At 37.4% G+C, this 15,306-nt stretch overlaps 2 protein-coding genes across 4 annotated transcripts; both read right to left on the bottom strand.

Annotated features, from left to right (window-relative positions):
• Positions 1-78: 78 nt before the first annotated feature.
• Positions 79-3,685, bottom strand: LOC105769584 (uncharacterized). Of its 2 annotated transcripts, XM_012590308.2 has the most exons (6): positions 3,450-3,685; positions 2,692-2,785; positions 2,371-2,547; positions 1,918-2,016; positions 1,323-1,565; positions 79-786 (listed from the first exon to the last, which is right to left on the bottom strand). In XM_012590308.2, the coding sequence occupies exons 2-6, from the start codon at positions 2,764-2,766 to the stop codon at positions 385-387; spliced, it is 996 nt and encodes a 331-aa protein (XP_012445762.1). In that variant the 5' UTR covers positions 2,767-2,785; positions 3,450-3,685; the 3' UTR covers positions 79-384. The 2 variants fall into 2 exon arrangements, with proteins under 2 accessions (XP_012445762.1, XP_052487298.1); XM_052631338.1 differs by lacking the exon at positions 3,450-3,685 and having other exon boundaries at positions 2,692-2,804.
• A 1,186-nt stretch (positions 3,686-4,871) lies between these two features.
• Positions 4,872-13,121, bottom strand: LOC105769582 (uncharacterized ATP-dependent helicase C29A10.10c). 2 transcript variants are annotated; one of them, XM_012590303.2, is made up of 9 exons: positions 12,979-13,121; positions 10,480-11,934; positions 9,398-9,586; positions 9,072-9,167; positions 8,813-8,975; positions 8,542-8,674; positions 6,683-8,452; positions 5,814-6,572; positions 4,872-5,700 (listed from the first exon to the last, which is right to left on the bottom strand). In XM_012590303.2, exons 2-8 carry the CDS (start codon positions 11,831-11,833, stop codon positions 6,120-6,122), a joined length of 4,158 nt encoding a protein of 1,385 aa, XP_012445757.1. In that variant the 5' UTR covers positions 11,834-11,934; positions 12,979-13,121; the 3' UTR covers positions 4,872-5,700; positions 5,814-6,119. The 2 variants fall into 2 exon arrangements, with proteins under 2 accessions (XP_012445757.1, XP_012445758.1); XM_012590304.2 differs by having other exon boundaries at positions 8,813-8,972.
• Between the last annotated feature and the right edge of the window lie 2,185 nt (positions 13,122-15,306).

Below are 15,306 nucleotides of genomic sequence, written 5' to 3'. Positions count from 1 at the left end.
GGGGCAAAATGAGCTTTCAGGTCCCATGGCCCTGGATGTGCAAGGCAAACTCAATTGCCTTTCATTTGGAACACGTGATAGAATAAAAGTTAAGGTTTTCACTTCAGTGAATCAGTTTTGAGAAATTATTGAGAAGTAAAAAGAGTAACTTGGCAAGGCAATCTCTTGTCCAGGGATACAAATACATTACATTAATTGAACGATGTAATTCATTTAAACTTTAGTATAAAACGACAATGATAAAAATTGAGAGCAGATTTACTTTTGGCTTCATATTTTTTAACTAAAACAGTGAAACAATCGACACCCGCTGCATATGGTCAGATTATAGTATACCTTATTACCTCACCGAAGACAGGTTCAGGCTTCGAGTCTCTTCTATATCTAATGAACTTCTGTGGAGTCATTATCACTTCCCTTTGTGACGATGACACTTTCACTGGGAGAGAGGGTTTCAGAGTCAGAAACATGACTAGGGGAACTGTCTACCTTGCCATTGTCAGAAGCATCAGAATCCGAGTTCAAATCAAGCGAATTCAAATCAACAGGTGCCTCTGCGGATTGAGGATTTCCCCTTGTCCAAAAAGCAGGCATCCTCTTGTCATCCTCTCTCATCCTCTCAGCATACTTACTAATGTTGAAACCCGAATCATCATTTCCACCAAATGCAGACTCCAGCTTCTCCATATCAAAAAGCTCATCCATTATTTTCTTGCTATTGGGATCATCAGAGTAAACAAATTTTACTTTGTTCTGAGTCTTGGGTTCTAGAAATGGTTTCACCACCTGTCAAGAAACAGGCACCCAATATCGTAACGATGCAAAATAAGATGTCCTTACATTAACAAAACGAAAAATGGCATTGAACACAACCCATAATCTGTAAACTAAAAGAAGAGGAAGACCAATAATAGTTCGCATAGTGCTGGATCTAAATGCTGGAAGGAAGAATTTCACATTATATATTGACATGAAAAACAACTAGAGTGCTGAAATGTTTCAAACTAGCATTGCCTAGTAATCTCTTATTTATTACCTGTGTTTACCATTTAGGCAGAATACCATCGAAAAACCAAAAAGAATATAAAAGTTGAAATCTAAATTAAATCCGGATCTCTTCAAATCTGCAAAATCTGACTAGGAACCATGTATCCAAATTCCATATTAACTACTAGCTAACTCATATGCTTACATATAGAGATCTCTTCAAATCATGTATGGATATTCTTGAGATACCTCACATGGGTATGTAAAAATTTCATGTTCTTTAACAAGAAAGCAGGAGAAAAAGAAAAGTGGAAAAAATGTCAAAAAGGGGTTACCTTCCAGAATGGTTCAAAGAACTTAGGTGGGTTGTATAGTATTGCCAAGCCCAGACGCTCTGGATAATGGTCTTGTAAAATATGTGCTGTTTCCCGTGTCACCTTCACTGATGTATGTGACAAGTTGTAGCCATTGAAATCGATCAACCAGACCATCTGTTCCTTGTCTGGTGGAAGATTTAAAATTGCATTCTCCATGCAATAAACCAAATACCTTATCTGTCCTTTAGTTGACTTTGTGTTCTGCAGTCAAATCGAATGTAACTAAGTTGTCAAGGGTAATCAATGTACAGCTAAGTAACATGCTTACTAATCTGTAAGAAACCGGTACATTGACCTTTTATTAGGACTTACTAAATGCTTAAGAGGCAGTGTAACATCCTATTATTGGGACAAATATGGGAACCACCATGATCAGAAATCTTAGACTGTTAGATTGGGGTCTATCTTATATTATTCATTTCTTTTATCCTTCTGCTGATGTAGGGCACCTCTTTGGAGTGAACTTTGACACCTTTCACTCAAAGTTGCTTCAATTTTTATGTAGTACCAGATGTAAATTGCACAAGTAAAAGGCAAGGAAGTCAGATGGAACCTGGCAACTAGGTCTCATGACAAGAACTGTTCTTCCATGCTTGTCTATATAATTTGATCTGTAGATCTTCCCTGTCTCTGCTTCATGAGCAACCTCTTCCTATATCATACAAAAAAGCACAACATTGTAAAAACGCCATAAAGGTTGACCTGAACCAGCAAAATGACAAGAGTTCAACCATTATAAGTAGATTTGACTTGGGTTACTCTTAGGTTAAGTCCATAGATTTAAATTCCTAATTCAATGAACCATACTGAATGCAAAAGAACGCAACTTCTAAAAAAGATCATCAGGCCACTCATTGCCAATAGCCTAGCACCCTCAAATTTCAAAATAAAATGGATTAAAGAAAAAGGGAAACTGTTACAAGCAAACTGGATTGGGTAAATTCTGCATGCATTTGGTATTCCCTATTCAAAACAACTTATTGTAGGAGGATGAACTGTAGCATACCCAGCGGATCTCTTCTGGTTTGTATTCTGCTCTCCATTTTAAGGTCTCTTTAAGCATTTTAGTTGCCTTCTTGACATTCCAGTTTCGCGCCCTTAAATATCTTGTGAGGGCTGCATCAGAACAATAAATGGCCAACTTCTCAGGCAATGGACCTATCAACTTTCTTATCTCACTAATCTGCAAATATCAAAAGGTCAGAAAGCTTTACACTTGACGGCATATAAAGAAGCTTTTGCTTGCTTCAACTTGCAAGATCTATGATAGGTCAAAATGATAATCTATGAGGTACAAGGAATCAGAGATCATATAAATGGAACATACCTTTGCATTCTGCTCTTCAGTTGTTACAGACTTATCAGAGCCATTTGAAGAGGATTTCTTCAATGCAGCACTCATAGCTTTAATAGATGTTTCCCTGTATGTTAACAGTTTAATGCAGAAACGAGAAATTGCATAAGATCATGAAGGATGAATTGGTGTGGAAGCTCCCTTTGGGATCATAGAAATTGCTACCAATCCTCCATAAAAGAAAAAAAGATTATTCAAAATCATAGGAAGCTAGATTACTGAAATTAGTGAATGATCTGTACGACCAAACGAATAACTTGAAGACTATATTAACAAACCAGATAGCCCAAAATTGCTGAGCAGTTGTCTAGGCTAATCATCTTCAATAGCAAGGTGTTACTATAGAATTTGATCATCGGTAACACAAAAGCTTCGTTTACTTACACCTCAACCCCTTCTCCTTTAGTTTGTCCAACAAAACAACGAATCTAAGAAGAAAATAATTTGCTGTAATATAGAAGTCTGTATATGGGATGGAAAATTTCATCCAAAACATTTTAGACCAAAGAAAGGCATTTGGCATAAATGACATTATTTTCACCTGATGACAAATTCTATCCACCGCATAAGTTTTCGGATATAAAACAGTCCAATCAGCTTACAAAAAAATGGGGAAAATAAAAACGATAAGATGAACAGGTAATTTTTGCAGCTGGAAGTAAACAAATTGTGAAAAGATCTAAAGACCAAAAGTAAGTCTGCATATATGGTAAAGGAAGGAGCAAACTAACCTGACAGATTCAAGGAGGGATGGGATCTTCAACTTCAGGGGTGGAAGCTCAGAGGTAAAAATCAAAGAAAAGAAGGTCGACCATGAAAAGGGTGTCGCTTAAGAAATAGGAGCGGTGAGGTTCGTGGCGTTGATGGTATGTACTTGTATCGTCTCATGCAATCAATTCGAGAAACCGGGAAGTTTGGGGTTCCTTTAGCTCCTCCTTTGTTTTTAAGTAAGTACTTTTCGGCTCCAGCCTTGTTTTCTAACTTTTCTAGAAGGGGTGTCCCCATTTACTCTTTTTGTTTTTTTCAACCACTGAGACGCCAAGGTAGAAATTAGGTTTAAACTTTATGGTAAATAATTTAAGGTTATTAAACTATTAATAAATTTATTTTTTGATCATTAAAATTTTAAATGTTTCAAAATTAGATACTAAATGATTGAAAAGTTATCATTTAAGTTAATAAACTATTAAAATCATCACTATATAGTCTTCTTTGCACGCATTATTTGTCCCAATCATAAACTCTCCTCTTTTTTATTCTACAATTCAATATTTTTCATGAAACAGACTTGAACATCATGAATCCACGAAACAATTTTCAAATAACTTTCTTTTCCTATCTCCAAGATTGATCGTTAGATTGACTTAAATTTAAAATATGGTCTTCTACTCATCGATAAATACCGATTGAAGGTATTAATTATCAAATTGTTGTTTAAAGCTCATTAGCATAATTTTTTAAAAAAACTAATAATTCAGTGACTTAAATAAAACTTCAAATAATCGGTGACTTAAATGAAAACTTTCAGTATAGTTTAATAATTATTTTATAACCTTTTAAATTTAAGTGACCCAAACCTAACTCACTACCATAATTTTTTAAAAAAACCTTACTAATTCAGTGACAAATAAAAGCTTGTGAGTAACTTAATAATTTAAATGAAAATCTTCAAATAATTCAACAGCTATTTTAAGAATTTTTGAAGTTAAGAGACTAAAATATAAATTATTAATAATTTAAAGACCTTAATTGTAGTTTAAAAAAATTTACAAACTGGGGTGTGTTTCCATTTTGACAGCGCTATAAAATAGGCTGGCCAACATGCGAATAAGTAATCAAACATCGAGGGTAGAATAGACCTTTTAGGGCAGGAAAATGTTAGGGAAACTAGGCAAAGCTAGAGGACAGGTTTGGATTGGAGATGCTATCAGAAAGAAAAATTAAATAGAATGCCCTTCTGAAGATTTATCCCATTACACCCTCTTTTTTTCAACCTTCTCAATTTTTTCGATCTACAGTTTAATATGCCTTGGTTTTGACAGCAAAGCTCACCAACTTTACAATCTTCTTGGGAAGCAGGAACGCGGCAGAAGAGCAAAAGAACAAATACTGTCCAAACAGGAACCTGTTGTGTTATTCTTACTGATACCTGGTTATAGACTTGAGAGAATTTTTAACATAATAAATTGAATCATGTACGGATGTGTTCATCGCTACATAAATTATATCCCCCGCATTACTTTCAAGTAATGGCAATCTGAGGAAAAGTACATCTCATCACAGGAAAATAAAACAAATGGTATAACTTAAAACCTTGGGCCATTATTTGATGGTTTTCAAGTTTAAAAAAAAAAAAATACAGCAGCTGAGGTTTTTCGCAGCTGAGAAAGAATTCTTTGGTTCCACCTGAAGCTGTATACACAAAGTCAGCTAGATGAGAGTTCCTCGCACAATCCTGTACCCTTTTAGGAGTCTTACTTCTCTATACAGAATTTTGGAGGTGTGTCCTATTTCTATCCAAGTCTTTTGGTTTAAAGAACCAAGGAAAATTAACATAAAGAACAAAAGCAAAGAATACTTGGTTAACCAACCCGTATCCTTCAGACCTAAAAAGTTATCACCGTAGTGCATCTCCATGTTCAAAGAATATATACGGCAACTTTGATAGAGGTTGATTCTTAGGATTCTGCAAAGCACACCCGTTCAAGAATCGCCATTCGTCCTCTGACATTTTGCAAGCATTTGTAAATTTGATGAATGTACCTTCAAATTTGACAGATCCAAAAGAATTCACACCCCCAGAGTCGGTCATGCATTCAGTGTATTGCGGAAAAGGACGAGTCAAAGAGCACCAAAATTTGAGATGACTGCCCAACTGTATCGATTAAAGACTTCATCCAAGTAATAGCAGATTGCAACAATCAATTATCAAGCAAAGGGATATTGTAGGGCGGCACAACCATTAATGCCAGCATTCAACTCCTGGTTTAGAGAAAGCATTAGTTATATGAATAAGACAGTCGTAGTGCCCACGTATGAAATTTACATTAAAAGTTGTTCAGTCAATAATTTTGGCTTGATGATATATTTCTTACCTTCGAAGCCTGTCTGGTGGGTGGATATAGGGTTTGATTTCATACATCCTACCCCCCAGATCATCCACCTCCTAGCAGGAATCAACATGGCAGACTGGCAAAAGTTCACTGGTGACCCATGCAAATCCCTCTCAACTTGTTCATCTTAGGGCAATTATCAGACACAAGTCTGGCACCAACTTCCCACAAATTGTTTCAATATTCATGGAGCTAAGAGCTCCATAAATTTCAATGCAAGGATTATAAATAAAGTTTTGCTCCACGGACCGCCATGAGCCAAAACAGTTCGTAGACAACAACCAATGCCTAGGAATCTCTTTTCCCCATTGTACCAGCAGAATTTTGCTTCTTCAGTATACCATATTGCCAGGCCTCTCTAGATTTGTCACCTGATGGATGAAAATCATCCAAAAAAGTATCCAGTGGCGACTTAAATGGCCGATAATTCCCATTCCTAGAAATTACAGTTGTGCCCGACTTATCTTCATCCTCTGATGGTGTTCCTGACCTGGATTCCATGTGCATATCGAGTGATCTATGTCTTGGTCCAGCAGACCTTAAACCTCTCATATTAGAAGCCTTACCCTGTGATGGAGAGTAACCAAGTCCCCTTGGCCCTGAAAATTCTTTGGGGAGCAAGTCTTTTGTGAAGTCCTTGGGGAGAGAATCCATGTCCATATAACAATTCCTAGCTTTGGCATCAGCAATTAAGGCTGCCCAGTCATCCGATTGCACCAGAGCACTGGCGTTACCCATAACCTGTTCAAACATTAAAGTCAATTCAAGAAAATAAACACAAAATAAGGTAATTGGAGAAGGATCAGAGCTAGAATTTAATAGCATACAAGATTAGAAGAAAGAACTCATACCCACAAAGCCCTTCTAGCACGAGTAAGAGCAACATTCATTCGTCGAATATCTGCAACAAATCCCACCCCATGACTTGAGGCACGGACACAAGACATAATAATAACATCACGTTCCTGGCCCTGGAAAGCATCTACAGTATTAATATATATATCCCTCTTCCCTTCCTCTGTCCTTAGAACACTCTCAAACTCACGTTGTAGGCATTTTAATTGCAGCTTGTATGGTGTTATTATACCAACTGTGATTTTTGGCACACCCAAAGATTTTAAGGTTTTCTGTAGGTACTCATACAAGCGCAAACAAAACACTGCTTCATGCACATTCTGGTATGAAACAGAACCACCTCTATGGGACTCTCGGCCATGAGTAATATCATAAAATAAATAAGGTTTAAGCAAAGGGTCCTTGTAGTAAACCTCGTCAGGTAAGTTGGCAACACTTTCACTATCAATAAGACGTCCTTGATAGAAGTACCTAGATGGGAAATCCCTGATCTGGGGATGCATCCTATATTGCACAGATAACAACATTGTTGGGCACCCTGCTTGCTGGAACCTTTCAAAAAGGCTTCTACTGTATAGGAGGGTCCCAGCAGCCTTGCTGATGACAGTTGCAGGAAGTTGCTGGGGATCCCCAACAAGTACACATCTTGCTGCACCAAGAGCGAGGGGAGGAAGTACCGCAACTTCACTGGCTTGAGCAGCCTCATCAATTACAACCATATCAAAACCATGAGTAAGGCGAGAGAATAATTTACGCCCACTACTTGAGACAGTAGTAAAAACAATCTCAGCCTCATTGGCAAAACTAGCCTCAAGATTAGCACGGGCTTCTTCCAAGTTGAAGTTACTGCCAACACGGAACTTAGCTTCTAAAATGAGAAGGCGAGACATCTCAACTAGAACCTTATCTCTGCTTTCAACAACTGCAGCCAAGTTCTGCAACAGTACATCTCGGTTCTGATCCCGAGCAAGAAGAATTTCAGGATCAACACCAACAGAACCTTGGGACCGAACAGTAACAGCTGCAGCAGTAAGTTCCCTTTGAAGAGTAGCAATCTGCTGAGATAACATGGCTTCACGAGCCTTTAAAGTCTGAATATGTCCAAAAATTTCATCACGGTTCTTGAGTAGAAGTTGTTCAGTTCTCCGCTCAACAGAAACTGCCTGGGCAGCCCGTGTTTGAGAGTCTACCCCAACTCGGGCCACATCAGGACGGTAGATTTTCATCTCACCATCAATAAATCCTCGATCAAGAACACGGGCAAGAAGCTCATCAGTTGCAGCATTAGAAGGAGCACAAACTAGCATTCTAGGTTTTGGGCAGAGTTTAGGAAGGGTGCGGAAAAGATTCTGGTCCATGTTCTGGAGGACTTCATCAATCGATCCCATTGCAACACTATCAGGATTACTCTCATTAGCTTGTTTATAGCTCTCAGGTGCTAATTTCTTTAGCAAAGAGGTATAGTAGTGCTGATACTGAACCAGATGAATGACATTTAGCATCCCCCAGACTGTATGTGTCTTACCAGTTCCTGGAGGCCCTTGAACAAGGGTGAAAGGCCATGGCTCTTGTCTCTTCGTCACCCCACTACTTGTTCCAGCAGCTGTATGTGTAGCTGCCCACTGGATTGCTGCAAGCTGGGGCCCATTAAAGGTCCTATGTAAATAATCAACAAAATTTGGTGTGAAGCATTCAGGCATAGCTGGAGATTGCTGCTCATATTTTGGGAAGTGATCTGGGCTAGGTTTAAGGATAGCAGTTTGCATCTGTGCGCGAGAGAAACTTGATTAACCCTAGTAGATACATCAAGCAACAAGAACTAGAGCTAGCCAGAGAAAATTTACAAATAAAATACCTGAGAATTAAGACGACAAAATGCATGCAATGCCACATACTCACGCTGGGTAGTTGCAAGAGATCCAAGAACTGTCAGATACCAAAGCGACCTAGGTTGAAGTTTCCTCAGAATGTGATCATCATCGACCTTGCTGTAAAATTTAATATGTGAATTTTAACATTAAAACACACAAAAAAGGAGGGACGCTGGGGAGAAGAGAGGGAGGGCAGGGTGGATACAAGTGCATTCAGAACTACAGAACACCAATAAGTAATGTTTCTCTATATACCTGCTTGAATCATAGGAATCACCAACATAAAAGTGAACAATTGCACCAATAGGATCACGAGTATCAAGGGGTATGTGCCTCCTAACAGTTCCAACCACACGTCCATTAACCTCAGTGTCTTCATCTTCTTCAATTGTAGAGGAGTTGCGCTTGTTTCTAACTGCTTCACACAAGATGTAAAACATTCCTAAGATATACATAAGAATTTTAAATTAATCTGAAGTATATCTGAAAATAAGTTTTTTCCCCAATGTCATACCTGATCCAGGCCTTGGAGCCGATAGAACTGCAACATCACCCTCCTTAAATACCCACTTACATTCATTAGCAGGAAGAACTATCACATCATACCATCCTGAACCAATAAAAGCAAATTTTCTGCCAATTAATAGAGCTGGTATAAACATTTGCTCATGACCCCAAAAATATTTGAGCACATTTCTACTCTGGAACCAAAAAGTTAACCAGAATCATAAAGTGACAATTGCCAAACTTACTAAAACCCGTAACCTGAAGTAGCCACTTTAAAAACTAAGATAAAGACTACAAAGATGTGGACTACGAACAGTAATCAGGCACTTTTACCTCTTTCTCGCCGTTCAATGTTTTTGATGCGGACCATTATCTGTGTATCTCTTGAAGCTGATTCAGTTAACTCTTCCCATGTGCTGTACAGTTGTGCACGGCATTCCTCAAAAAGTAGAGGCTCAAATACTCTGACATAATCTTCTACAGATTCAAACCGCCCAGGAACGCACTGGAGATCAGTATCCTCTGATGCATGAAGTGAAAATTAATTGCAGGTGTCAGAGCTGATAGCACATAGAATTTTAATAAATCAACAGAATGAAATGATAAAAGCAAACTAGAGATGAATGGAAATTCAGTCTAACCCTTGAAGTAGCCAACTATCATAACATAGTGAATACTTGCATATACCTAGAAATGATGCAATCTATAAGCCGCCAACCAAAAGAGGGAAAAAAAAGTAGGAAATTGCTTCAATTGCTTCAAAAAATAGTCACATAGCTTGAGCAATGTGTGAACAAATCTTCAAAAGCCCCACACAAAAGAACGAAATGGTTTCAATCGTCTACTTAAATGTCTTCTTTTCCATTATTTCATATCAATGACTTCAGAAGTACAAATTTTAGGCCTGACTTAATATTCTAAGGCTTAACATATAGTAGCAAATCAAGAATTTGTACCCAGAAAAGTCTCCCCCAACATGCAATACAAGCAAATAAGAACTTCAATAGCTGTTTATTCAAACACAAAAATATCAAGTAAACACATAATTCCAACTCAAGGAGAGATAGAGTAAATAAGTACAGAGAACTACACAGATATTTGATGCGATTGGTCTCTGCAATAGAAATTCTCTCAGAAATAACCAGATCATGAGAATTACTGCTAATAGATATAGCAAATAAGTCAATAGCAACAATACGATTAAAAGCCAACTTTCACAATAAAAATATACATCTCATCACCTTCCATGTCCTTTGAGCATTACCATTCTCATAGAGCGATAATTGAAGGGACATGGATAACTGGCATGAGAAAAATAATAAGAAACTGTAAAGCAAGCAGGAGGTGAAAAATGTACAAATATCTTGGAAGTTTAGAAGTAGTCAACAAGTATCTGAAATGTTGCCACCATATACCTGGGTGATGCCAAAACTTTTCACTGGTCACCTCTCGTATAAGGCGTTCCACAGATGTGTCCTGATACGATGTACTGGTAGCAGTTGTCTTTTTAGAAGGAAGATGTTTCTTATTTACCATCTTAGTGTCCATAGAGCTTTGGTTGATTGGAGCTGGCTTTCTATTAGAAAACTGCATATTCTTAAGCTGCCTCAAATCAGGTTGCTTCCATGAACTCTGTCTTGGTATGGGTGGTAGATGAGCCTCTGAAAGTTCAGTGTCACTATTTAACCTCCTAGGCCTGGCAAGTAGTCCAGAACTGGTATCACCATCACATTCAGACTTATGATCAAATAACTCCACAGCAGGATTAATTCCATCATTACATGGTAAATCAACTTGCTTCTGATCCTCATTTATTGGCTGACCTTGCTTTTCTCCAGCACGTTCACCAGATTGAGGATTAGTGCGAACTTCTTTCACGGTACGTGTGATAACTGGTGTTGGAAAGTTCTGCCTTCTTGGAGTAGAGGTTTTGATAGGACCAGCTTGTTTGACATCTTCCAAATTAAGAAACATGGTCTTCCTATTCCGTTTCTTTCCCAGCATTGCTTCTTTCTGTTGGTCTATCTTCCTCTTTACAGGATTATTTGCACACTTCAGTGCATGACTTGCTTCAATTCCTTTAACTTCTCTCTGTTTTGGCACCAACACAGGCTCTTCTTGACCATCAATGGATATATTACCTTTACTGTCACCTTCTGAAATTTGGACACTGTTGCCCTTATTTTCATTCAGATGTGGCTCCAGTCTTAATGGAGAATGACTGTTTTCAGCTGCACTAACACTTTCAACAGTCACACCTAAAGCATTAGACTCCAATTCCTGTACACCTTGTTCTTGAGAAGCTTTAACCTCTTCATGCATACAAAAGTTTCCATATGCATCAGCAGTCCCCTCAGCATCAGACCATTCACCTTCTTCTCTTTCCATGGCCTGAGCATTTGCAGAACCTGACACAAATGAAGCTGCTACTTGTGATTTTATCTCCCCACTAATATTTGATCTTGAAGAAGACGATGCCAAATTGGAATTCTGATCGCCTGTTCTTTTGGGTTCAACACCTACTTCAGGGCAAGTAGAAACTTTAGGCCGAATAAAAGGCTGAAAACCTGAGCCAGTAGATGCATGTGAGAATGCATGGTTATTTGCTATTCGTTGAGAACCTGATGATGTCACAAACAAGTCAGTAGCATGGGGATTTGCTGATGGAAGTGCCTTTTGTGGCTGGATGCAGATACCTCGATCACTCTCCTCATCGTCTTCGGCGGGAGGTTCATTAAGATCAAATAATAGTCTTCCTCGAGAGCCCATTTCATATATAAATGCATACAAGCAATATGACTACTCTTACAATATCTAACTGGATCTTCTTGTGTTTTTGTTTCAGCAAAAAATGCACATGGCATACCACGCTGCAAATAAAGTACAAAATCATCAGTGTAACTAGGAAATATAACTCTAAAAGCAGGTAGCTTAAGCAAACAATATCCAGTTAAGAAACACAAAGGCGAACATCTGTTAAGAAAAACGAAACTAGATTTAAGCAAGGCAATGCATTTGCTAAGTATTTCAACCAAAAAACCCTTTTATAATAAAATAAAAAGAAAATGACAGCCAGCTTGATTGCCAAATCAACACATCCACTTACATACATACACACACAACTTTTATTTATTAATAAACAGATTCAAAAACAAACCTATGACCTATCAACTCAGCAATTCCAAACATATGCATCAAAATCATTCAAAACACAAAGTAAAAAAAAATCAACATAAACAATCACAATAAACCAACAAGATTACTTTGAAAGGCGCAGTTAAACTAAAGTAATACCAATCAACAGTATACAGTACCCAAACCAAGCAAACAATTTTGACTTAACTGTATGCAATGTGAACATTACTCGAAAACCTGAAGAACTTCACCCGTCCCCCAATTGTAACTAGCTTAAATTGAAAAACGGAATTCCAATCGGGACTAGATTAGAATCATAAGATCCCTAAATAAGACTAACCTAAGTTCAATCTCGAAAAACACATAATACCTTTACCTAATTAAACCTCAAACCATCCCCAGATCGAAACTCCCTAAACCAATAAGAAGCTAGGGTTTTAAAAAGAGCATAAATCTAAATACTTAAGGTCCGTTTCCGTTCCTTTCAAATCCGCGAATTTTAGCAAATCCGTTAGCTAAAACCTTTCGCAGATCAAGATAAGAAAACCTAATAACTTGTCAAAACACGTCAAAGACATATTATCCAAACAATGCAACAATCCAAAGGTCAAAGTCTCTGTTCTCCGATTCAACGTCTAATTTCATTCCTCCAACATTTTTCCAATATTCGGAATATCTAAATCTCAAAAAAACACAAAAACAATTAAAACCAGTTGAGACTTGAGAGAGAGAATTTCCTTTTTCATAAATTAAAATTTTAATTTTATTATTTCTTTTACCTCTTGAGAGCTGTAGAGAAAGTAGCGAAGCCAAAGAGAGAGAAATAGAGAGGGAATAAATATAATATGAGGGAGAGGTTCTTTCTCTATTGAAACTAGAATGCAATTTGCCTAGCGAGGAAAGGGGTTTATATAGGAAATAACGAGCCCATCTAACCGGCCGGTCTTTTCTCTGTTCAAAATTTAATTATTTCCCCTTAAATTAAAAATAAATAAATCCCACGCCTTTTTTTCCTTTTCTTATAAAAATTTTATTTATCCTTCCGATGAAACTGAATTTACGGAAACCACCTCGTATAGAACCGACCGACTGGGAGACTTAGAAATAAGGATTAGGGATATTTATGGAAATTAGCGAAAAGAGAAGATCTATCGGTTTGGCTATGAGGTTTGGTATGCGTGTATTATACTCACAGGTAAGAATCCTGTATCTAGAGAGCTAATGGTCGTTGATTTTGCTGGGGTCCACGGGGATCCCACATGATCATCGTCGGGATAAATGTGTGCAAGAAATTTTAAAAGAAAAATAAAGTTAACACAGCTCAACCAATTATGGTGACGAGAACCTGCCATTTTGGGTGTATTGGAGGGCTAGTTTCGTCAATTCATAGGGGGAAGTGAGGCAGCTAAATTGCTCTCCCACGTGCGTGCCGAGGTGACCGTCGTACCATCTCATTTGACAGCGAGGTGTTTCTTCCGGTTTTCTCTGCTGTCGTGTGCGGCCGATGGTGTCCTTCATTTACGAAGCCTGGTCGTGGGTGTACGGTGATGGATAGGAGCGTGAGAGAAATGAGACTTTTTGCACAATTACGGGAAGAACCATTCATACAGTCTAATGCCCGTTCATTTTTTTGGTAAAATAATTACTTCAAGAGAAGAACCATTCATATAGTCTAATACCCGATCATTTTTACTTATCACGATTCTCCAATTTTCCAAAATAAAACTATAAAAGAAAAAAAAAGTTTAATGGTCATGAATCATGAGTCATCAGCAATGACTTGGAACACCAAAAAAGTAACAATTAATATCAACTCAAATGACTGTTATATCCTCCTGCTCATGCCAACGTTTAGAATCATCAATCTTAGGCCTTAGCTATCTACTAACTTTTTCGAGATAAGTCAATTTCATTTCACTATTTTAATACAAGTATTTTGTAATTTCGCAAAGTAATATGGGCCGATTTAATTTCGAATTATTCTTTTATAGATAAATAAATAATAATAAGATTGTTCTACATTTTCAGTACTATATTCATTCTATTGATTTTTGTCAAGTAATTAGTAATTTGGATTGTATGCATGTTATTGTAAGTTATGAGCTTTGAAGGATTTAAGTGCATAGTATTTTCTTAAGATTAATTAATTAGATAATATATTTTTAAGTAACATTTTAATCATCTTTATCAATGTATTAAATAATTAGGTTGGAGAAATTTTAAAACTTAATCCCCATATCTAAAATCTTAAAATTAAATCTTGTTTTCTTTTCAATCATTAATGTTATTGATGTTTTTCATCCAATTTTATCATTTTTTAACATATTAATTAGACTTCCTCGTATAATGTAACACATAATTAGTGAAAAACAAACATATCAAATAAAAAAATGTTAACAAATATTATTAATATTTGTACAGCCCAATTTGCCCGAGGCCTAATAAAACCCAAAACTAAACCTAAACCCAAACAAATTATCCCTGGCAGTCCATTTACAAACTAAATCCTGACCCAAAAAAGTAACAAGGCCCGGTGGCCCAAAATTTTAAAATTTTTCAGAATGGCCAGAAACCCTAGGGTTTTTAGCGCCGCTCTCCTCTCTCACGCCGCCCGAGACACCTCAGCCCGAGGTCTGCTCCACTGGCACGGCCTTGCACCAAAATGGCAGGGGTTATCCCTTCAACGCTCGTTGACCTTGCTTTACCCTGCAAAATGAAACAGAAAGAGAAGACAGAATCCCAAAATAGCGATAGGCAACAGGATTTGTAACAGAGAAATCGGCTATAAGAGCCGAATGAAATGTAATAAAAAAGGGGGGATCAAAAAGAAATTTTTGAAAGAAGAGTAATAGAAAAGCATTTTCTAAAGGTGATTTGCTTTTTTTATTTTTAGGGTTTTCTCCGATTCTTCATTTTTTATTTGATTTTGTTTCATTTCTGTTAAATATCTAATAATAAAGAAAAGAGAAAAAGGGAAAGGCAGCCCCGCCATCGGTGGCCTTTTCGGCATCATTGGATTCGAGTTTTAAAGGGGTTATGGGACTTTTTCTTTCAGTCCGTGAGCACGTCGTAAAAGCGGCAAATAAACGCCCTTTTTGCTTCATGAC

This window comes from Gossypium raimondii, chromosome 5 (assembly GCF_025698545.1).
Source record: "Gossypium raimondii isolate GPD5lz chromosome 5, ASM2569854v1, whole genome shotgun sequence".
In the NCBI taxonomy this organism is placed as follows: Eukaryota; Viridiplantae; Streptophyta; class Magnoliopsida; order Malvales; family Malvaceae; genus Gossypium; species Gossypium raimondii.
This window is presented reverse-complemented; position numbering and strand designations above follow the sequence as displayed.

What these genes read in the sequence shown, in the direction of transcription:
- LOC105769582 (XM_012590303.2), bottom strand. Translation starts at nt 11,833, where the DNA reads ATGGGCTCTCGAGGAAGACTATTATTTGATCTTAATGAACCTCCCGCC. An exon ending in TTTGTCGTCTTAATTCTCAG is followed by an intron (nt 8,453 to 8,541) that starts GTATTTTATTTG and finishes TCTCGCGCACAG; the next exon opens with ATGCAAACTGCTATCCTTAA. An exon ending in GTGCTAGAAGGGCTTTGTGG is followed by an intron (nt 6,573 to 6,682) that starts GTATGAGTTCTT and finishes ATGTTTGAACAG; the next exon opens with GTTATGGGTAACGCCAGTGC.
- LOC105769584 (XM_012590308.2), bottom strand. Translation starts at nt 2,766, where the DNA reads ATGAGTGCTGCATTGAAGAAATCCTCTTCAAATGGCTCTGATAAGTCT. An exon ending in CTGAAGAGCAGAATGCAAAG is followed by an intron (nt 2,548 to 2,691) that starts GTATGTTCCATT and finishes TGATATTTGCAG; the next exon opens with ATTAGTGAGATAAGAAAGTT. An exon ending in TCATGAGACCTAGTTGCCAG is followed by an intron (nt 1,566 to 1,917) that starts GTTCCATCTGAC and finishes ATTTGACTGCAG; the next exon opens with AACACAAAGTCAACTAAAGG.